Raw genomic sequence first — 23,510 nt, forward strand, 5'->3', positions numbered from 1 at the left:
TAGTCAGTATGTCTCCATGTTCTATTCTATATATGTTACTTTTCTTTTTGGATCTGTTCCCCCAATAATAGCACTAGCACTTAGACTTATATACCACTTCACAGTGCTTTACATCCCTCTCTAAGCAGTTTACAGAGCCAGCCTATTGTCCCCAACAATCTGGGTCCTCATTTTACCCACCTCAGAAGGATGGAAGGCTGAGTCAACCTTGAGCCGGTGAGACCCGAACTGCCAAACTGCTGGTAGCTGGTGATCCGCAGAAGTACCTGCAGTACTGCATTCTAACCACTGCGCCACTGTAGCTCATAAATAAACTAAAGAAATACTGTGACTCTGTTGCTCTGATTAACCGAGTATTAGTTATGGGTTCTTCTTCCCTGAATGCAATAAGCATCTTTACCATCCACCAAGGTATTGCTCTGTGGACAGTGAATGCAAGGTTTAATTTAGATACATTTAGAACCAGAACACATGGTTGTGGTTTGAAATTCATGTCATCTGTACAACTGAGTAGATTACTTGAATTATGGGATTGCTTGTACCTCCCTTGTTTGCTTGAATGCTTTGCCAGGAAACTGGAGCCCACTATTTTCAGACTCCTTGGTAAAGTAATAGAATGGAGAGTTTTGCTGATTATCCTGGACATTGTATGTTTGTGGCTACGGATGAACTCGAGTTGCTGCCACACAAAAAGAAAAAAAGAAAAAGGGTAATGTCAGTCCCAGTCAGGAAAGATTAGATGACTGACAGCACCTCCTGCATCAGGAATGCTTTTGGAAAAGCTATCTATCTAGCCTGAGAGCTGAATTGTCCCTTGATTCTTTGAATCTAGTGCTGCTAGTTGTCACAAAATGAGAGGTCAACATAATTCTGGTGGTTATTATGATAATAATTACTATTCTCATTTACATATTTCCATCTTCTTTTTGGTCCACATAATAACTGATTAGTTATCCCAGTTGTACATCAGAGTGTAAGAAACATTAATTTTTATATGTTTATAATCCAACATGGAATTGAAAAGTTTATCTAAGTTTCAGTCTTACAGTCAATTTCAAATATCTACTGACACATTACTGTCTCTCAGCTTTATCAATATCAATGAAATAAAAAAGGCAGGATGCACTATATACAGGATCTTAAGTTTCTTCCACTGATAACAGAAAAGGACCTTTTTATTTACCTTAATATCTTTACTGGTACTATATTATCACAACAGTGCTGGACAAAGAGTTTGACTTTTAAAATCAGTTTTATCAAAATTGGTTTTAGGCCTGTAACTATACAGACGTGCTTACACAAACAAGATAATATTGGTTGGTTTAATGCATCAGATTTTGGCTTAATGTATTGTTTGAACATTCATTGGGTTACTAAATAATATTAGGCATAGGATCATGTGAACCTGGCCAACGGATGATTATTCAACAAGTTATAATATATTTAAACAGGTGCTTGAATCGATTATTGGTTCATGTTACCTAGTGGTGAGAAGAAGTACTTCCTTCAAATAGGACGTTTTCTGACCACCTACTACACTATAGTTTCACAGGAGATGCCAATACAGAGCTCTGGTGCCTATAATATCCTACTCAGCAGCAGGCTGAACAAGAGTGGTTTTTTGTTTCAGTGCCAAGAATGTAACAGTGTGCTATGTCACCTGCTTGATGTTGGTAAGGGTCTAATTTTTAATCAGTTAAATGCTGACAGATTCCCAATGAGTATTGTTAGCTGCCTGAGTGCCAGTAGGGAATTGCTAGCCCAAATTTAGACATGAGCATTTTTCCTGCAGTCAGAGTAATTTAACTCCTTTCAGAGAAAACAAATGCAGAACTTTGGTGCTTCAGATCCTTAGAATGGCTTCTGAGATCAAATTCTTGACAGAAGAATGGTTGTATTAGCCAATATCTCTTTTTCTGACATTTGCCATTTTGACAGACAAAAATATTGGCTACTAGAGATAATTATTTTTAATCTAATTAGAAGGATTAGATAACAGATTAGATTGACCTTGATCCTTCTCAAAATCAGTGGCATGATTCATAGCCTTGCTTTATTTGGTTCTCCAGCAGCTGCAATGTTGACCTGCATAGTTTGGTACAGAATCTAAAGGGGAGGGGATGTCTTTTCATCAAGGCTACATTCTAGAAGCCTCAATTTTATCAAGCCTTGGATAGTAATGGTGTATAGGAACCCCAAAGAGAGCAGGTGTTTGCTTAAAGCCTACCACATTTTCCTAGCAGCTGTTGCCTCCCTTCCCTGGCAGCATCAGAGCTGCAGAAGTCAGCCCTGCCTTCTTCCTGCATATCCACAGACATTGTCTTCTTCGTGCCAATTTTTGTGAGAGGAAAAGTAGCTTTCTTCATTCTGCTAAAATTGATAGTATCTTTCATCTTTTCAGTTATAGCAATTTAAGTGGGAGATCTTCACCATCAGTCAGTCTGATAGGCCCATTGACCAATGGTACTCTCTTCCACCCATGTGAAGATTCTCATTTTCAGAACGATTCAAAAGGAGGATCTGTGTTGGCCCCCCTAAGCTTAATTTCTTAGGACAGAGCCTACCCAGACTTACTTTAAAACCATTCATATACAATGACATTGTCCCAATGATCATATGGGTGGTGTTTCAAAGAAGGCAATTTGAAAGCTGAAAGTGAATGCATTAAGCTTATAAATGCAACTTTACCACAATCACTAGGTACCCTGTGGGCCTCAAATTGGAGCACAGTGTGGATTGAGTACCCCAGTGCTGCCTTAGCAATAGATAAACTTTTGCCTATTTTTTTGAATTTTGAGAATATATCATGGTATTATCACAAAATGGCTACCATGATGATATATCCTGTCACAAGCACATTTGACAAAAGGCAACTCTGATTGCATCCAGCCATTTATTGTAACCTCCCCGTCCTCCCATGTGTACCCCCTATCCCAAGTAGTCCTGTTGTTATTTTCTAAGAATGGCTCTGAGTCTATCTAAATTCAAGGCTCTCTTATAGATAAGGTCATCACAGAATTGATTACTGGGTTCATTCTTTTTTAAAATAAAAATCATGGAGCAAAAAAAAAATTAAACCAGATGAATTAGAGAGTCCCTAGCAACCCCTGAAAATTGTATGTCCCTGAATCAAAGTAATATTTGCCCTTTAATATATAAATAACACTTTCAGTGAGGAATACAGACACTTTAGCCTACACTGTACAGTTTTCTACAGTGGATTCAACTGTAGTCCTGCCCTGTAATGAATGTTGTTACCTTAATTATGTACATATAGTATTCCCCGTTTAGATTCCAGAAAGCTTGGAACTCTGGTCTCAGCTAAGATGCTATAAGTGAGCTGACTTTCTCAGTTAAAAACCTGTAACTATGCTCTGTCTTTGCAAAAGGAAAAAGAGGAAAAAGTAGGGAAACAGAGGAATAGCAGTTTCAAAAGTCTGGAGAAAGTCAGTCCTCTGATATGATTATAGATCCTTTTTCTACAACTCTGCCAAATACTGGTTAGAGAGCTGAAGAAAAGGTTGAATCTTTTTGATTTAAATTGGCTGGCTTAAACAAAAGGCAGACAGAGGAGTAAGGGAGGTGGTGGGGAAAATCAGCTTCTTCTAGTTTACTGATTTATAAGGCAGGCAGTTGACTCAGGGGAGTAGTAGAATTGAGCAGCACACAAGGAGGCTAAATAATAGATAGCTCTTTTAATCACTATATGCGCAGTGAGAGATGACCTGCATTTCTGTGTGGTTCCTCTTTCATATTTTCCTTAATTTTATTGCTTAATATGATCCTTATTAGTGTTTCTTCTTATCCATTTTTCATGGAAAGAACTGGGAGTACCAGATCATATTAGAGGTGTTCCTTTTCATTCCCATATTCAGGAATTCTATACTCCCCATGAATGCCTGCATTCATTGAAGCTATTTTCTATCCTTAAAGTGAAAACCTGACTTTTCTCCCTTGTTGTTGGCAGTGTGAACTAGTGATTTTCTTACAATTCTGATTCTTTACATTGGTGTTTTAAATTCTGATGTAGTATTTTCTGATACTTTTATGGGTTTCTTTGATTTCTTTTTGGTACAAAATGGGATAGAATTTTTTTACAAAATGACAAAAAAAATCACACAATTTTTAATCAGCTATATCATAGTATATCAATGCTACTTAGCAACAACAGCCAGTTTTTACACACATGTACTTATATGCTTCTACATAAAACATGTATGTACATACCAGTATCTTTGTACTAACATTTCTATGTAAGCTTATATATGAGATAACACATCTAGAAAAAGGAATAGGATCTATAATTTCCTAGGCAGAGGAATAAACAAGATATAGTTTGAAAGTTCCTTGATAGGAGATTGAATAAAAGACCCTGCTAAGGTAAAGGAAGCCCAGAGAAGCCATTCCAAACACATGGGGACACTATTCTTTCAGCTTGGTCCATGTTGTGTTGAGAAAACTCAGAGCAGAAAAGATTTGCGCACTGGAGCTAGAAACGTTTATGCTTTATTAAATTGCTAAAGACATAGATCTTTCAGTCGGAATGGGATTACTTATTTTTGTAATTCGCGAGATCTAAAAATATATGAGAGGATGCAAAGCAAGCAAAATGCTAATGTATTAAAGTAACTTCCACTACTACATAGATATGCCATTGTATATGCATAGACATGTAATATAAATGATTTAGTTTGCCTGATACATTTAAGCACATAAATTATGATCAACTAATACTGAGCATTTAATGAAATGGATCTATCCCCGAGATTATATATAATAGATTAATGCAAATCTTGTGCATATTATACTTTTTAACTTAGTAACTGGTTAATAGGATTTTTAAAAACACACACACACACACACACACACACTTCAGCTTCAGCTGAGATTTTTGGAATTCTTCATACCACCCATTGTCCATTGGAGTTGAGCAGCCAATAAATTAAATAAAATAAATAATACCCATTCATAAGATAAAGAAAATACACATAAATTGATGTGCATAAGTGAAATAATGCTTTTTAAAAAACTATGGTGAATGTTGGTGCTGATCCTACTTGTCTTTGGGGTTAGATTAGAAGTTCCTGGTCTGGGCTGTGCAAGTATCTTGACAACTATTAGATGAAAGCAGAAAGTTGGAGAACAATCTTAACTCTTTTGTGCTTTGGTGCTCTGGACTTTCGTAGCAGCACTTTGAACAAACTCATTTCTAAAATGATCTGATGAAAGTTTTTATATTGTTTTCTTTGGAATATAGAAGTGTGTTTTTTTCTGGGATTTTTTTTATTGAATTGACAAGCTATCCCCTACTTTCTATTTCTTTGTAGTCATCCATTTAAATGATAACTGGTGCTCTCTCTGGTTTCTTTTTTTGGGGGGTGGGGGGTGGGAATCAGTCAAGGTTGGTTAGATTCAGCCAATTATTTGAATTAAAAAGTTTTTTTTAAAAAAACAAACAGAAATCACAATCTGGATTACTGCAAGGAGCTGCAGTCTTAAACATATGCTAGACACAACTCACTGCTTTTGCTAGATTAAATTATTTTAAGAACACACAATATATTAGTAGTTTTATTTCTAATTATCCCAATTTTCTGCATTTAAAAGGAAGCCCAATTCTGTTTGCGTTAGAATTGTCAAGAAGCATTTGTATGATTTGAATAGTGAATAGATCTGAATGTTAATTGCTTCTATTTTCAGAGCTATTAGAGAAGTTTGAAAATTAAAGTCCTTGAAGAAAGCTGCCTTTAGAAGCATTTGTCTTTTCTGTTGCACATCTTGAGATTAGAGTAAAACTATCAGTTTTGATCTAAGTCTGTTTGCTGTCCTTGATAAGGTAACATTTGAAAAAAATCACAATGGCTATCTTCATCAATATTTAAGACATTGACTAGCATTAGAGAAGAGTCATGAGCTTGAAGTGCAGTGATCTTATAAACCTGAATATGACTAATTGCTCTCAGATACATTTGGTATCAAGCATGGCAGCAGCTTCTGTGTATCTTTTTCTTCGTCCTTTTCCCCTCAAACTGTTCTCATTTTGAGTAGCAAAGTGTAAAGCTGACTGCATGCTTACAGATAACCGAAGAACGATCCAATGCAGCATCCGACAGCCAGAGAAGAGCGAGTGTGCTGTAGAACAAAGACATCTTGACTGTTGCCAAAATGAAGGCTTTGCTTAGAATTGGGGGGGGGGGGAATAAAGGGTTATCAGTGTCCCAGGGGGTTAATGGAATTAAGGTATTGCAGCATACCATGCACTGCTAGGGGACTGGCTTTATTTTCTCAGAGGGGCTTGCAATTTTGTGCTGCAGCTTGTGCTAAAAGGAGAAGCCCAAACAGCCCTTTGTCTGTTATACCTGCAGTGGGTGTTAAAGAGGCAGCCTTGCAAAGCAGAGGGGACAAGAGGCAGCAACATAGGGAAATAGTGCACTATAGCTTTAAGCGTAGCTGTCAGGAGCCATCAGAGGGAAAGCAAGGGAATGAGGGAATGGCGAAGGAGGTACCGAGGGAAGGGTCTAATTTCTTCTCCGCCTTCCTTGCTTCATGTGGCTGCTTTCTGAGAGGTTGCGCCAGCACTGGGGAGCTTGTGTGGAGCATTTGTGCAGGAGTATAGGGAGAACTTGAGAAAATGCTCCATGTCCCACTGCAGAGAACAGGGAGGACACTCCGGTCAGTACACTTTGCCAGACCCAGCAGGTAAGGATGGGGTGCAAGTGGGTCTTAGTTGCTTTGCTGTGGGGAGATCCAAGCTCCTTGTAAAAGAAATAGACTCAGGGTGCCTCCGCTGGTGTCTCTGCTGATGCCAGCTGGGCGCTGCTCTGATAGTGAAGTATAGGGTGCTAGAAATCCTCATCCATCTCATCGGCTGCTGTGATCTGGAATGAGGAGGGCTTTGCCTGAATCGTGTTTAAGAAGGAACAATGGCATGGTTTGGTGACTGGGTGGGGGCTCCTGGATTGTTCAAATGCTGTGAAAACCATTTGGAAGCATTAGCTCATTGGGCGTGTATGTTACAAACTTAAATTTCAAGCATATAACTTCCAATCCTTTCTATCTCTGTCAAAGTGGAGTGAAAAATCTACAAAGGGAGTGATTTCCTCCTTACTGCTGATTGAAGGAAACCTATTTCCCTCTTAGTAATGCCACAAAGTCCAAAGGAAAATGCTCTAAACATCATCTAAAATGTTCACCCGAAACTGTAGAGAAAGAACATGTTATTGTTAAAATGTCTGTAGTTTTTTTTTTCTTTGCTTTTTACAAAATCTATTAGTTGCGGCATGCCATGTGCTGATATTGACTGTGGACTGGGAAGTGACACCAGCATGCACACAAATGGGGAAGGGGCAGCTGGGGAGGCTTAGGGCGTTTGAGATAGATTCTTGCATTCTTCTGCTAACTGCAGCCAATTCACACAATCCTGTTTCCCTCCATTGTATTCTCTTCCAGTCCTTGCAGTGTTAATGGACCGTTAGGGAACCTGCGCTCTCTCTCTCTCTCTCTCTCTCTCTCTCTCTCTTTCCTTTAGGCCACCTGCTTTACTTCCTCCTTTTCTTTTTGTGTGTGTTATGATTTGAAATGTACCCGCCTGGTGACTCCCTGCAGCCCATCCTCTGTGAAATGTGATCTTTCAGGAAGGGGAATGAAGGAAGGGGCGGAGGCCATGAGGGAAGGAATAGGTGGGAGTTGGACAGTTTGAATTTGTGGGGAGCAGCCTCTGGAGCACGTGCTTATGTGAGACTGTCTTGCTTGCCAGGGCTCACGAGCAGCAGAGCACACATGAACATTCATGGATGGACGGCCTGAGAGCCTTTTTGTGAGAAGAAAGGCAATATCCTGTCTCAAATAGGTTGCAGATGGAATTGGAGCTTGGTTCAAAGGTGGCTTTCCAGAGGTTTTACTATCTGGGGTATGTGAAGGTTCCTCCAATGACATGGGAAAGAATAATCTTGACAAGAAGGGACATTAGCATCCTTGCTTTATGGGATATTAACTCCTTAAAGATTCTGCTGCAGGTCTGAGGAGTTACTGGATTGCTTACTCAGCACTGATTCTTTGAAAACAAAAGGATTCTTCACCTCAGTTCAATTTTTAAATGTTCTATTTAATCTCGTAACTTGCACCCTAGAGTGCATTATAATATCATCCAGATACAAGAGAACCATCTATAAAGGGAGGAATGTTGTATATTGGGCTCCAATTTTTAAATTAGTGTGCTTTTCCTCTGTCACAATATAACTTATTTTAAAAGTAACTCATATCTGTTTTGACGATGGCTGCAAAGCAACATATTTCTGTCTTGAGATACTCACTGGTCTCTGTGTAAATCTTCCAGCCAGATGTTCATGTTCTTTCAGATTGACTGTGTAGTTTCATTTCATTCTGAAAGACAAGGAAACTACTCTGGTGATAGTCATTCTTGGCTTGCTAAATAGCTACAATTTTTTTTCCACAAGGAAATGAGAGTCTACAAGAGGAAGTGGAAAATAGATACAAACTGGAATTCTTTGACCTGAATTTCCTTTTAAGAACAAGAACTGAAGGTCCTCTGGGATCATCTCATTAAATAATAATAATAATAATTGTTGTTGTTGTTGTTATTGTTGTTGTTATTGTTATTCACATAAATTGGATGTATTTGAGTAATTTGAATTAAATTGTTTTTCTTCTCTCTCTCTCTCCCTCTCCCTCTCCCTCTCCCTCTCCCCTCCCTCCCTTTCTCTCTCTCTCTCTCTTACCATAGTTTATTAGGAAAAAGGTAGATGCAATAATACTTTATGGGTTGATAATTTTGAGTTGTCTGTCAGGAAGTAGTCTTAGTCCATCTTGTAGCTACATAGCATCTCTGAAATAAATTTGGTTGAAAGAGAGTAATTTCCATAACTAGGATGTGTTTATTAACACCTACTTCTTCATAACCCTAGAGAGGCTGGGCTTAAAAACCAAATGCACATGGTTTGCCTGCAGATATATAGTTTGCTCTTTAGCTTTCTCAATGACAAAATTTGGGACTAAGAAAAATATGTATGATCTGTATTAAAAAGAATGATGCTTGGAATGATGCTTTGTGGCTTAAATGTTGTCTTTAACTGCATTATGCTTTATACCCAATTGCCTTTAAGCATGCCCATTGCCAAGAGATTTGCTGAAACAGCAAGAATTGTGCCTTCAGTATTTCTGAATGAATAAGAACATAAGCATTTCCGTACTGAATCAAAGTACCTCAAGAGTGGTACATAAGAATCTTCAACACAGCAAGGCTAACCCTCTCATTTGTTTTTTCTATCTGACTGTCACATATATACAGGTTTTGCAGATTGTATTTTTGCAGTTGAAGACTCTGCCTTCATTGGCACCTAATTCTATAATTAGAAAAGCAGAGGGGCAGCTTATTTGGGGGCAAAAAGATATAAAGTTTTTGCCTTTTTTTAAACCTCTGTCATGAACAGGTATGGAACAGTTGCTTCATACTGGAATGGGAGCAAAATAGTTACTTGTTTTATGAAATTAATAAAATAATAGGAGCTCTATTGGGAAAAAAGTTGCACTTTTATCAAACAACAGCTGTGTGACCCCTGTTTTAGGGTTGTGAGCCTGTGTATCCCTAACTCCTGTCAAGGTTTTTATCTCCAGCTTCACTTTAAATGTTTTAATTCCAGAGACCCGAGGGATGAGGTGGGGCTGGAGAAGCCAATTGACTTATTGCAAAAGCAGTTGGAAAGACTGAAGGAAATAAGAAGTCATTTCCACTGCAATATGTGAGCATTTTGGTCATAATACATACTGCCTGTCAGTGTTTTGACTGCCCTCTGGAGTGAATTTATTTTTATTTATTTATTCAGTTTCTATAGCCACCCAACTCAACCAAGTGTCTCTGGGTGGCTTACAATTCTTAAATTATAAAACAATAAAAACATCCAGAAAATAAATAATTGCTTTGAATTGGTCTGCATACAACGTAGAAACTGACCTAAATCTGCAGAAAAAAGATTTAAGTTTTTTCCATATTTCTTTGATCACTGATAAATAATTATAGGAGGTTTCCAACAGAGCTTGGAAATTAGTAACTAATCATACTTATGCTGAAAGGCATTGAAATCAAAAAAGATTATTTTAAATCAATGTGTGGAAGATCATAGCGGGAAAAGATGGGAATGAATGGATTACTGAGTATCAGAAAGACAGCAGTTGGTACTTTTAGGCAGTTGAGAAAAAATGAAAGATAAAAAATATTGTATAATGGGGCCTCAGAAGTTTAGGGAGTCCTCGTATAAGGGTTGCCACATTTAGCAACCATTTGCAGTCATGATAGTGATTAAAAAGTATCTTTCCTAAGAATGCTTGCATTTATGACATTTGCAGGTTTGGAAAACCACAGTAGGATCATAAATATAGCTGAAGTTTCCAATTTCTGGTTCCAATTATGGTTTTCAAATGAAGACTACCTATAGTATGCATGTGGGGAGAAGAAGAAGATAGGAATGGACCATTGTGTAACCCAAAGGCCATGGTTATATACACTCTCATTGAGGCTGGATTAGTCTATTGTCCTGCCTGCATGTCTTTTATCCCTGGAAAATTTGCTTTCTTTTTCACTTATATTCATTCAGGCTTCATTGGTTAGGTTCTCTGCAAGCCTGGCTTGCTTATTGATTAATAGTGCCCATTACTGTTCTGTTAAAAGCCCCTTGTCCTTTACAAAGCCTTTAGTGAGCTTATTCCAGCCATTTCAGTTAAAAGGCCTTCCAGCCATAAACAGTATAGAGTTCTCAGACCTTAACTTTCTCTGTTTCTCAGGAAGTACTGCTTTCCTGAAACAGCACTGACTATATTGGCTTCTGCCACCATAAACGAACAATTATGCTGAAGAACAAAGAGTGGTAAGCTTAGATCAGTAGTCTCTAACCTTTTGGCACCAGGGACTGGTTCTGTGGAGAGAGTACTGCGGCCTGGATGGGTGTGGTTTTGTGTGCTGCCTGCATCCTGCGAATGAGGCTTCGCTTGTTTGTGGGGCCTGGTTCCTGGCATGCCTCGGCTTGGTACCGGTCCACAGACTGGGGATTGGGGACCCCTGGCTTAGATGGCCCTTTTCCTCACCATGTCCAATTTATGCCTCATTCTCTAATTTAGCATCCCACCAACTATTTTCTATTACCGCAGCCATGAGTCGTGAAGGCCAGACAATTTGAAACTCATGCTGTTTCGGCCATCTTCCTCTTGTGCCTGCCTATATAATGTGACTTCTGGTTTTACTTTACAGCCTGTAATTTTCCACATTTCACTAAGAAGGCAATGGGCAGAACATTTGAAATTTCAAACCTGGCGCTGGAAGATCCTCTAAGCCAGAGATCTCCAACCATGGCAAATTTAAGACTTTTGGACTTCAACTCCCAGAATTCCTCAGCCAGTCAAGGGCCATGACCCTTGTTTCCCCTTCTAATTAGGGCATTAGAGAAAATACCCCAGCAAAATTAATCTGGAACAGCATCCCACAGAGATCCATATAATGTTTAAAAAAAACACATAGAAAATGGGATAGTGGCTAGGATGCTCGTGCTGCTTTCTTTATTTCTTAGATTTATATCCCACCTTTCGCTGAGAGACTAAGGGTTTCATATAAAACACTCCGCTCTCTCATTTTTTCCCCATGTCAACAATCTTGAGAGATAGGTTGAGCTGAGAGAATGTGTCTGGCCCTCTAGTCACGCACTGAATTGCTATGGTCACCACAGAGTCACTGTTGATTGTTGTTGGACTAGATCCTGGGTCCAATACATTTTTGTTTAGTCTTAGTTTAAAACGAAACCTGGGCTCCAAAGGTTTTCTCAGTTTCCAGGTGCTTGCCTCACTCGATAAAAATGAATGAAAGAAAAATATTATACTAACCTTCCCCTTATCTAGAATCAATTCAAAATGTACTTGTCTGCCACCAGGACTTCATTCTTTGGTCTTGTTGAACATATTTTCTCTGTGAAAAAGAAGGAAGACTGTATCAAAGACCATCTAGTTTTGCCTTTGCATGGAGCTTCCAATAATCCCCCCTCCAACCTTCAAAAACCATACCGAAGTCACTTTGGAAGTACTGAAAAAGATATGGAAATGGAGACCCTACCTGAATAACAGGATTTCTGTTGTGAAGGTTTCCTATCAATAATTTTTCCTCTCTGACAAGAATAGGATGGTGATAATATAAATTATGGGAAGAATAGGCAGGGCACTTTTTACTGTGGAAAATCCTTCTGGCTTCATTGAAAACTGCGAGCAATTATTGGAAAAACTCCCAGTTTTTTAATTTTATTTTGAGAACACTTGGAAATATCAAACCATTACAAAACATGTCCAAGAACTTTGCCCAATACTAATTTTCAATTCAGTTTCTAAACAATTTCCATTTTAATGCCAAGACAAGCTGGAGCCAGTACTTAATCTTTCCAGGTTATTCTAGCTCAGTGTTTCTCAACCGCAGCAGCTTTAAGATAATAGGTGGACTTCAACTCCCAGAATTCCCAAGCCAACATCTTAAACCTAAAACCTGTGGTTCCAGTCCAAATGCTAACTTAGCCTGGCAGGGCTATGCAACTTTCTTCCTACTTACTACCCCTGGGCTATAACCTAGCAAAGGCCACACACAAACAAGGATCACACTTTTGACAGATATCATACAATTGATGCTGACAGGTAGTCTGGGATGTATTTTGGCACCAACTATATGTCTCATATAATTTTTGACATTCCGAATCAGAAAAGTTCCTTCCCTTTAGCCCAAAGTAATGGTCTCTCTTCAGCACTTCTGGTTGGAAGATAGAAAAAGATACCATACCTATTATGGATATGTCCTTGTGACTCAAGAAGATCAGAATTATTGAACTTTTACTTCTATATTGCCAGTTTTATACAGAACATAAAAACGTTGTTATTACACCACTCCACTAACATGGTTCAACAATAAACATGTAATTTCTATTTTTTAACATCGACTCTGAAATAATCCACAAGATAGCCAGGTTTTGCATGCAAAATCAGGCAAAGAATAATTAAGAGCAACTAAACCTACCTGAGTATAAACAGCCAAAAATAGCTCAGGGTCAGCATTAGCCATGCCAGCTGTTATACTACATTCCTCTTAGATTTGACAGCTGTCTACAAGAAAACTTTATTATCCTCCAATCCACTTCTGATAATGTTATTGTTCTATATACCCTTTTTGTGTTTGTGTTTTATGTTGCTATTTTAAAGTGTTACTAACTGAATTGCTAATTTTAATCTTTCTCTTTCATCACATATGTGTAGCTTAGCATTTTTGATATAATTTTTAATCAAAATTCTTTACCTCCATGTGCTTTTCCTAATTACCCTGATATTGCCAGTTTGGTTTTGGATATTTGAATACCAATTTCTTGTGCTTATTAAAGTGTGTTGGAAGTCAGGCAGTAGTATAGAGTCACTTCTTTTGTTTTGAAATTAAAAATGAGAGAAAAATTATCTGGAACTTTGTTGCAATAGTTGTAAGTGGCTTTCTTATTTCTGCCTCTCCTGTGCCTATGCTTTGATGATTTGTTCTCCTGGAGGAAACATTAGGCTCACCCCTACACTATGTGAGACTTGACTTCATAATGACTGAGACAACAAAAGCACTGCAACTTGAGTTGTTGCCTTCCTGTTGCTCAAGTCTATAATTGGCAATAATATATCCGAATGTCTGTGTACACTTGAGTGAAGAGGGATTTCTTTTTTGTGTACAACCATCGCCACCTGCAGAAGCACTTTATTATTGGCCTTACAAAATTATACTTACTATGCTAAGCTCCTGCTTGTTAGTCTGGTGGCTATGGCAAGCTCAACATTTGGTTTTCTCCCACAGTTCCACAGTTACCATGTATGATCAGCCCTGAGTCAGAGAGGTTGATTGTTCTTGTTCCCCATTCCATAAAGAAAAGCCAGTTGAACTGGCAGTTGAATTTTATTTTAACATGGAAATGGAATCCCAAAGGTGCTTTTTCAAAAGGCAACTGAACTTTCTGATTTATCTTTGAAGACATTTAGCTTCTCAATCTAAGAAGCTTCTTCAGTTTCTTCTTCCAGAGCTGAAGAAGCTTTTTGGATGAAAAGCAAAACTTCTTCAAAGAAAAAACAGAAAGTATGGTTGCCTGTTGAAAAAGCATCTTTGGGACAGCCATGATCTGGATGACTGACAACTCCATAGACATGGAAATGGAATAGTACCCTTCATTTTATCTGAAGTTTAGCAGACAGTTGTACAGAGGCCCAAGTCAAGAGTATGGTGTATGTCAGTCTGTCTTGTAACAGAGAAGAAGTGCAGCCTACAGTGTATACTTGCTACTTGAATTAAATTAATTAATTCTCTCCAAAGAAATAGCACTATATTGGGTCCAGAAATTTTCAGCTACCACATGAAACTACTGAATGATATCAGGCTAAACCAAGTGAGGTTCCTTATTGGAATAGAAAAGATTACACCCACAAATTTTGTCTAGAGTGAATGTGTGTTTTACTCCCACTAGATTTATAGCAGACAAATGCTAACAAAATGAAATCCAATTAGATTTATTTTTTTCTTTTTAATGAATTTTTAAACTGCTTTGAAGTTCTTTCTCCTTTGTTTCCTTTGTTGATAAAATGTTATTTGCAATTGCAACAGTGGAGGAAACTTGCAGAAACTGTTTATGTTCATCAGTGGTTTCCAGAGACCTTGCAAGATGGCTATGTCCACAAACTGATTAGTTCAGATTACTAACACAACATTCCCATGGCTGGGATTAAATCCAAAATCTGCCCTGAAAGTCAGTTGGTTAAACAGACCAAACCATCCATTCATATTTTAATCTAGCAATGATTGTTCAACTCTATTTTCCAGTTTCATTTGAGGTAGCTGAATGTTTTTCAGAATGATCCAAGTAACTAAATAGGAAGTGTAATGAGTTAGTGCCAGGGATACACAAGTGTCTGCAGTACTAATACAAATTACAGATTTGTTTCATTTGTGAAGGATGTCACGAAAAATGTCATGTCATCATAGAGTCTAAAGATGCCCTGGATGGACATAATTTGGCCTGTTACCCATCTTTTGGTAACTTTCAGATCTAATTAGCGTTGAATAACACAATTTAGTTCTGCATTCATATTCTGTGCTAATCATAATGTTTCTCGGTTTGGGTTTATTGTAATATGGCAATTGAATCATTTGGTTTTGTAAATCATTATGTTGGCTTAAAGGTGTGAATCTTTTATAAGCCATAGTTAGCCTTACACAATGTATAAATGCAATCTTGAAATCCTTATACTTGATCTCTAAGGGATGGTCATCATTCTATACAATCCTATCATATTAGGTAAACTGATTGAAGTATGATTATTCCATGTAACAATTCGTTTATGGAATCACATTTCCCATCCAGCAAGTGTTCGTGTCATGTCTCTTTTTGAAGAGTGGAAGAAGGTGCATGGTGGCACAGTGGTTAGAATGCAATATTGCGGGCTAACTCTGCCTACTGTCAGGAGTTTGATCCTGACTGACTCAAGGTTGATTCAACATTCCATCCTTCTGAGGTCAGTAAAATGAGGATTCATATTGTTGGCGGCAATATGCTGACATTTGTAAACTTCTCAGAGGGTGCTGTAAAGCACTATGGAGCAGTATCTAAGTCTAAATGCTATTGCTATTGCTAAAAGGAGGCCTTTGCTCTTCAATATACCCAATGATGCTGTAACAATGCTGAGTTTTGTAAAGAGAAAGAAAAATAGAAGATCCTTTGACTTCCTTGCAAAACTTGAATAAATGCAATCTTCACCATGAGATTTTTGCAGGAAAATATTATTTCACTTGAGACATTCCGTCTTTCATATTTTTATATTCAGCAAATCTCTGGAGCTTGCTCTTTTGTCTTCTTTGTTCTTGATGGTTAGGGTTTTATTTTTTCTGGCCATTTAAAACAGATTTTTAATTTATTTTCTGTTGTTGCTTTTATTATAGAGTATCTGCTTTTAAAATACGTTTTAAGTTGACGTTTTGGTTCTTTTTTCAGTTTATTGTTATTACTTGTTAGCTGTCCATGGAATAGAAATATTGAAGGGTAGGGTATATTTGTTAAGATAAATTAAATTAAATTAAGAACAGATTTGATCTGTTCTAGACTTACATGGACTGTGTAATGCTGTTTTTTTTTGGGAGGTGGGGTTAAGCTGCCATGAGAATTATATTTAGGATTAACATAAGGAAAGATACAGGGCCACATATCAAGTCTTGGCTTTTTCTAATTCCTTAGCCATCTGGATTCACTCAGCACAGGAAAAAGAAATCCTTACGGTCATATTAAATAAAATGTGATGCCCCTGAGTCTGCATTTCCCATCCACAAGACCTGATAGTTAAAAAGACAAGAATAATACACAAGTACAATAGATGGTCATATTGATAAAATGTTCCCAGCCTTCTAGAAAATCTTATTTCTGTATGTACATACAACATTTAGCATTTTCCCCTTTCTATGAAGGAGGCTTTGGGATTTTGTTGTTTTGCTTTGCTTTGTTTTTGTTAAATGAAAACTGTACTGTATCAAATCCTGCATGTTTATGCAAATTGTAGAAAGCTTTAGGGAGTTAAGAGCTGGAGAGGTTTTGCCAAAGACCTAACAATTCACCATGTCTAAACATAGATTCCTCACAGCAATGGAGGTTAATCTTTGGAGTTCTTGCCACTCAGGAAACTAGTTCTCACATCCCCCTTTGCTTCGCTGTCACCCATAAACTCTTTTTTATGAGGTTCATCTCTCCTTGCAGCCATGGGATTTGTTGGCTAGATTAGCTTGGCTTATTCAGAACTGCTTCAAACCACAGACATGTAATGAGCAGACGGCTGACTCCCCCTCATTGGAGTGATTGTAAGGTCAAGGGAAGGATGCAAATAAGAAAGAAAAGGAGTTTTGTACTCCATGATGGGTTTCCAAAATAACTTGAGTGCTTGTTAAGAGCCACATCTTGTCTTTAGAATCCTGGTTAGTACCTCTGGCTTTCAACCTGTCAAAACTTTTGATCCTTCTCAATTCACTGCCTTGTATGCAACCCTCCAGAAGTTGATGTGGTGCTTAAAACAAATTTTCCCAATGTTGTTATGTTCAGGAGCATCAATGAGCCAATTTAAATAGTTGTTTAAGCACAAATTTTCTCAATGTTGTTATGTTCGGGGCATCAATGAGTCAATTTAAATAGAGTTTAAACACAAACCACAGTTATGTATGGCTTAAGGCCAGGCATAACTACTGCAAACTCTAATGAATTTCAGCCCCTTACAGAGAAGAGATGTCATCTTAGTCTGAATGCTTTCAGCTGTTGGAGATGATACATAGATTTCCTTAAGTGCAGACCATAGTAAAGAGAAAAAAAAGGAGCCTTCATTTTTTGAAAGCATCTGTAGGGAACAGACATTAGAGAACTGTTGTCCATCCTTCTAAATAAATAACTGCCAATCCTTTGTTTTACCACCCATGGTTAACTTAAACTTTTATCTTCTTTCCCATTTTCCTTTCTGATTTCATTTTGGTTTCCAAGAGAAAAGGACTTGCATTTTGCTCCTTGGATCAGTTTTGGACACTGAGAGATGGCCAGATTAAACCTTTGCTTTCTTAATCTTCATTAAATTTCTGAACAGAATCAGTCCCTGAAAGCATAAAAATATTTTCAATTGAGTCCAGTTTTTTTTATCTTGTTTAGGCTAATATTCCCAATGTAATTCCATATTCAATAAGATTGTATATCCTCAGTTTTTCCCACGTTATATTGTAGTTTTTGTGTAAGTAAGAATTTTCCATCTAAAACAAAATGTTTATTTAAAAAAAGCATAGTTAGTGAAAGGAAACTATTTTGTAACAATGTGTGCTGTGATACTTCCATTTTGATGATGATGTACAATGACTAGAGTGCACGTGTGAAAGCAGTATAGGAATCAGCAGACACCTGAAACTACCGTACCAAATTCTGGTGCTGAAAAAGCTCAGTCTAATTAAGAAAATAAACAGCTTTCAGAGTCCACAGAAGAAGAAACAGCAAATAGAAATAGAAAAGATTGCTTTTACTATACTTTTGTTGGAATCCTTTGCACCACTAAGATGCACTATTATTCCTGAATGTCTTTTAAATATATTGTAAATATCATTACATGGCATAAATAGTGACTCTACTAAAGTCTATAGAGTCAATATATGACAGTATTTTTCAGCCGGCTGGGGAATTCTAAACTTGGAATTCACACATCTTAAAGTTGCCTAGTTTGAAAAATACTGACATATAAGACCTATAATTCTCAAAATGAGTGTAAATCATATGTTAGAATTAATTGTAAACATGGGCTACAAAGTTTGTATTGACTAATCTTCACTTTTGTGGACGTCACTGGAAATCTAACACCTAACAAATCTGGCCCCAAGTTATGCAAAGCTAATTCCTGTTTTAAGCAACAGCTAGCTGGTCTTTTGAATCACAAAGGCATATTTTTGTTCTATCCTTTCACCCCATTTTGTAACCTCTACCGCCACTGTCTTTCTTTGCTCCAAACAAGCTGAGTTTGAAAACAAGGACCTTCACAAACTGGAAGACTTGTTAGTGTTGGTGATTTTCCCAGTGGAGAGAGGGTCATCCCCTCCATATGTTCATGCAGTTGTTGGTTCAGATACAAACAGTATACTGTTCAACCGACTATCCAAGCTGGCTGCCTGACAGCCCTGCTTTTTATCTGGCTATGGTGAGGGAAAGTGCATAACAACAGAGATCATCAAATGATATGACTTCTCTCCCTCCAGAACCAGCACATACTGCATCGCAGCCAAATGGAGGATGAAATTATCTTAATATATTTTGGACTATTTTTATTTGTTGTTTTAAAGGGATGAATTTTATTTAGTCAGACTTGCTTCTTCTGATAGCTCTTTTATCAAAAGAACAGAGTTTTCTCAGCTGTTCTAAGTACCTATTAGGTACTAAACAATCCAACAAGAGATTTAAACATTTGGAAATATGTTACCTAGTAGTACCTTTTTATTTTTTATTCTAGGAGAATATTATTATACTGAAAGAATGTGTGTACGTTCCTCAATTATTCATAGGGCTGTTCAGAGCAAATTCTAGCCATATCAGCCATGTACAGTATAGGAATGTACTGTAAATAGAAAATACTGTTTAGGACTAGGACTGTAGAACTAATATAATCCTATTTTTCCCCCTGAACTACCATTTGCTTGTTGTTGAGTATTAACCCTGGAGCTTCAAATGGTTTTTTCCAGTTAAGAGTTAAAGTTTCTTTTGAATTGAGCTTGACTTCATGGACAAAACAGAGGATAAGATGTCTTCTTTTGTGTTTTTTCCCTCCTCACATTCTAGCTTGGTCTTTTTTTAATAATGTCCCATCCAAGTCCCTGTGATATCCAGTGTTGATTAACCAGGGTTTCCACCAGGGTTGCTAGGTGTGCCATCTATTTTACTTAGTGGCTACATGACTGCATCTATTTTTGACAACCAGAAGCTGTGCTTTGGCATTCCCTTCTTTCTCTGATTTCCCAAATTGGCCTGCAGCCATGGGATTTCTTATGGCACTGTTTGACATTGTTCCTCACATTAAAGTACTAAAGAGAAGGGAATAGCTTATAGTTTATGAACTTGTTTTCCTTATCCTTTACTATTCAGGAAAATTGTGCTCAAATCCCTCTATCATTATTATGCCCAATACCTCTTCTAAACTTGTTAAAATGTTTTCAGGGCTATTATTGACTTAGTGAAGCAGTGACCTGAAAACAAGCACTGGTTATTCTGTTGGAAGGAGTATATTCCATGGGTTGCTGTGAAGATGGACTTTGGGCATAAGTGGTAGCTGCCATTCTAGCCTAGAGCTTTAGATCAATGCAGTGACTGAGCAGCATTCTTTACTTGAGGTGACTTGATTGACAGATTAAAAGATGGGCTTTTACACATGGTCTGCTAGGGTATTATCAGCAAGATTCTCTTCCATTAATTACATTACAGAAGCTGGAGTGTGAGTAAACCACAGAGCCAATTTGACAAAAGTTCCTAGATCAAGTTTTGTTGAAAGTCATTCCTGCCACTATATATTAACTTAATATATTACGAGTTTCTTTATAACCATGTATCCATCTATTTTAGGACTGACACCTGGCATTGTTATGGGCAGATTATGGGCTGGTTGTACAACAGTGCAATACAAAACAGAATACATAACAAAAGTGTGACGGAGGGCTCAAATCTCTCATTAAGTTCTTTTTAATTTATTTGTTTATTGATTGATTGCTGAACTCCTGAACGCTTACAGCTAGGGAAATATGTATGTATGTGTCAACTCATAAAACATTCCTGATTTAATTAGGGTGATTGCTGGAATCCTGACAGTATGTATGTATGTATGTTTGTATGTATGTATATATGTAGTATTCAGAACAAAACTAAAACAAAACAAGAACAAAAGGGAGATCTACAATCACCTTGTCCTGAGTCACAAGATAATAACCAGGTGTAAAGTAGTCTTCTTAATGTCCTATGGGTAGGCTACACAATTTCTGGAAGAAGAGGACAGGAATTGCAGGAGACTAGAAGTGCTTGTTGCATCCTGCAAGATGACATTGTTTAATAGGTGGATGCATGAACCCAGTATGGAACCACCCAACTGAATCAAAATCAAATGACCAAAATAATTATTGCAAAAAAAAAAAAAAAGTATTTATAGATAAGTCACTTCATAAATTATAAATGCAAAAAAGTTAAAATCCTTGATACACAATATTAAATAGTTTTTATAGTAGGGCCTATAACTCTGAAAATAAAACTTTAAAAATTGGGATAGAATAAATTTGCCCAGATATGTAATTTAGCAATGTTGCCTGTTAGAACAGCGGAGCCCAACCTTTCTGGCTATATGGACCAGCAGCAGCAGTCGCGGCAAAGAGTGGGAATGGCTTTGTATGTGCAGCCTAGGTCCCGCACATGTGCAAATGAAACTTTGAGAGCTTACTAACCACTTGGGCCACGGCCTGGTACCATTCTCTGACTGGAGGTTGGGGACCAGTGTGTTAGGGTACAGAACATATGTGTCAGAGCTGATTTTGGTTAGGGATGATATCCCTAGGATTTTTTTTTTTTTTTTTTGAGAATCTGGATTAAAGATTGTTTAATTTTCAGAATGTACCCCTTATTTTCTACACTGAGTATTTATTAGAATACTGACTTCATTTGGCTATAAAGCATGAAAGAACTTAACGAGCAAGTAAATGAAATCTATTGCTACGTCTACCTCTTCAGTTTTAGTCCCTACTGCTCAGCTGTTTTAACTCATGCATCATATTCATGAACAAGAGTTATTTGTTGCCTGAAAAAGACAGTCAAAGTAGCATCTAGGGATGAGTCCTTGCAAATAAGCATGAATACTTTGAACTACAAGTCAAAGATTAGTCAAAGATTAAAAGGTGAAGCTTTATTCCAGTCCCGGTTTTCATCTCTTCCAATATGAGTAAACATTTATTTCATTGATGTTGACAACAGTCTCTAATTCTATGATCAATTTAAAATCTATGATTTAAAAAAAAAATCTATACCAGTTTATATTTATGCACGACCTAAACAGTTAGTACTGTATTCTCAATTATTTTAGGCATAATTTATGTAGACAGTTTTATAACTGACAGTTTGATAACATTTTTGCACAGGAAGCTTTGGGGAAGTGTGAAATCTTCTCAAATAATAATATGCATGTTAATCCAGGTGGTACAATTTGCATCAGATGTCGAAAGATTGGGTTGTGCCAAATTCCCTGGCTGAAACCCCACTCCAGAACAAGGTTAGACAAAGGCAGCAAACAGAAGCAGCAATGGTCTGATAGCTACAAGAGACCCACAGAAAAATCTAGGGAGTGATAATCATTTTTATTATTATTATTATTATTTTTCTATATAAAGCAGAAGTGATATCACTATCACATCCTATGTTTCTAGAGGACAAATTCTGTAGCAAAATATTTATAGCCAATTCTTCAATTGCTCTTGGATTTTGTTGTTGTTATCCTTGGAAAGAATCCTAGAAGACAAAATAGGTCTGTATAGTTGGGATCTGTGAGTGAAGAAAAAGGGCGAATTCTTAGCCAAATGGGTTTGTTTGATATTTTATTATGAACTATCCATGAATTGTTAAAAGTTATTTCTACTCTCTTCCCTCCCCCTATGTCAGCCATGGTTGCATATGTCTGTTTAAATTTCGAAACACAATGTTTATAGCAATAGCTAAGTGAACTACAAATTATTTTCCCCAGGGCACAGATGCAATCAGTTATGGGCAATTCTTTATCCACTGAATTTCTGTCTGACCTAGAGCCCCTAAGTAGTGTTGTGTGATGCGGCTGAACCAGTTGCCTATTATCTCAGAGAAAATTGCCATATGCACTTTGAGCACACAGATACCCTAGTCAATCAGGAATGTCCATCTTTGAAGGCTACCAAACTGCCATATGTCTGATAAATTATCACTTCCTGTTCCTTTTTAAATTGTTAAAGCAAAACAATATTTTATCAATTGTGCACTTGCCTAATCAGGGTTGCCATTTCTATCAATAAAATTAGAGGCTTATTCACTCTTCATCTTCCTTCTCCCAACTTGATTGGAGAGAAGGAAGTAAAATTAATCTAGAATGAACCCCATTTTTATAGGGATATTTTAGGACTTCATCTTTATGCCAACAGTTGGACAAAAGAGTTAAACCTCTGTTAATCCTTTTATCCTTATTGGCATAATACAGCTCAATGGAAGAATCTCCACCATTAACACACCCAAGACATTTTGGGTGATGATATTGCATAATTCAAATTTGAATCACTAATAATAATCAATGTACATAGAGCATATATTTTAACTGAACACATGAATAGAATAGAATAGAATAGAATAGAATAGAATAGAATAGAACAGAATAGAATAGAATAGTTTATTGGCCAAGTGTGATTGGACACACAATGAATTTGTCTTGGTGCAAATGTTCTCAGTATACATAAAAGAAAAGATACATTTGTCAAGAGTCAAGAATCATAAGGTATGACACTAAATGATGGTCATAGGGTACAATAAGCAATCAAATCATACTAGGAAACAGTCAATATAAATCGTAAGTATACAAGCGTTTTGAGGGAAGGAGTTGAAACAGTTTATGTCCAGGATATGAGGGGTTTGTAAATATTTTCACAGTCCTGTTTTTGACTCGTGCGGTATACAGGTCCTCGATTGAAGGCAGGTGGATAGTAATTGTTTTTTCTGCAATCCTAATTATCCTCTGAAGTCTGAGTCTGCCTCTTGGATTGCAGAACCAAACCAGACAGTTACAGAGGTGCAGATGATAGACTCAATAATTCCTCTGTAGAACTGTATCAGTAGCTCCTTGGGCAGTTTGAGCTTTCTGAGTTGGTGTAGAAAGAACATTCTTTGTTGTGCTTTTTTGATGATGTTTTTGATGTT

At 37.3% G+C, this 23,510-nt stretch overlaps 1 protein-coding gene and 1 long non-coding RNA gene across 14 annotated transcripts in view; one reads left to right on the forward strand and one right to left on the reverse strand.

Moving 5' to 3' along the window:
- NAV1 (neuron navigator 1) overlaps positions 1–23,510 on the forward strand; it is a 249,009-nt gene that overhangs the window by 174,499 nt on the left and 51,000 nt on the right. For 3 of the 12 annotated variants that reach the window (XM_087929273.1, XM_087929276.1, XM_087929278.1), the window contains exons 1-2: positions 6,551–6,699; positions 7,757–7,909. The exons of 5 other annotated variants lie outside the window; for them this stretch is intronic. In XM_087929273.1, the coding sequence (XP_087785399.1) occupies positions 7,857–7,909 (53 nt within the window). In that variant the 5' untranslated portion in view covers positions 6,551–6,699; positions 7,757–7,856. Of the gene's footprint in view, positions 1–6,540; positions 6,700–7,756; positions 7,910–23,510 lie in introns of those variants that run through there. 4 more of the 12 variants (XM_026713017.2, XM_087929274.1, XM_087929277.1 and 1 more) reach the window with 3 other exon arrangements.
- LOC148126072 (uncharacterized) overlaps positions 1–23,510 on the reverse strand; it is a 77,965-nt gene that overhangs the window by 13,578 nt on the left and 40,877 nt on the right. For both annotated transcript variants that reach the window (XR_015742745.1, XR_015742744.1), the window contains exons 3-4: positions 11,887–11,968; positions 8,313–8,382 (exon numbers count right to left, since the gene is read on the reverse strand). This is a non-coding gene — a long non-coding RNA (uncharacterized LOC148126072). The remainder of the gene's footprint in view (positions 1–8,312; positions 8,383–11,886; positions 11,969–23,510) is intronic.

Source organism: Pseudonaja textilis, chromosome 3 (assembly GCF_049901715.1).
Source record: "Pseudonaja textilis isolate UNSWEBS1 chromosome 3, rPseTex1.2, whole genome shotgun sequence".
Lineage (NCBI taxonomy): Eukaryota > Metazoa > Chordata > Lepidosauria > Squamata > Elapidae > Pseudonaja > Pseudonaja textilis.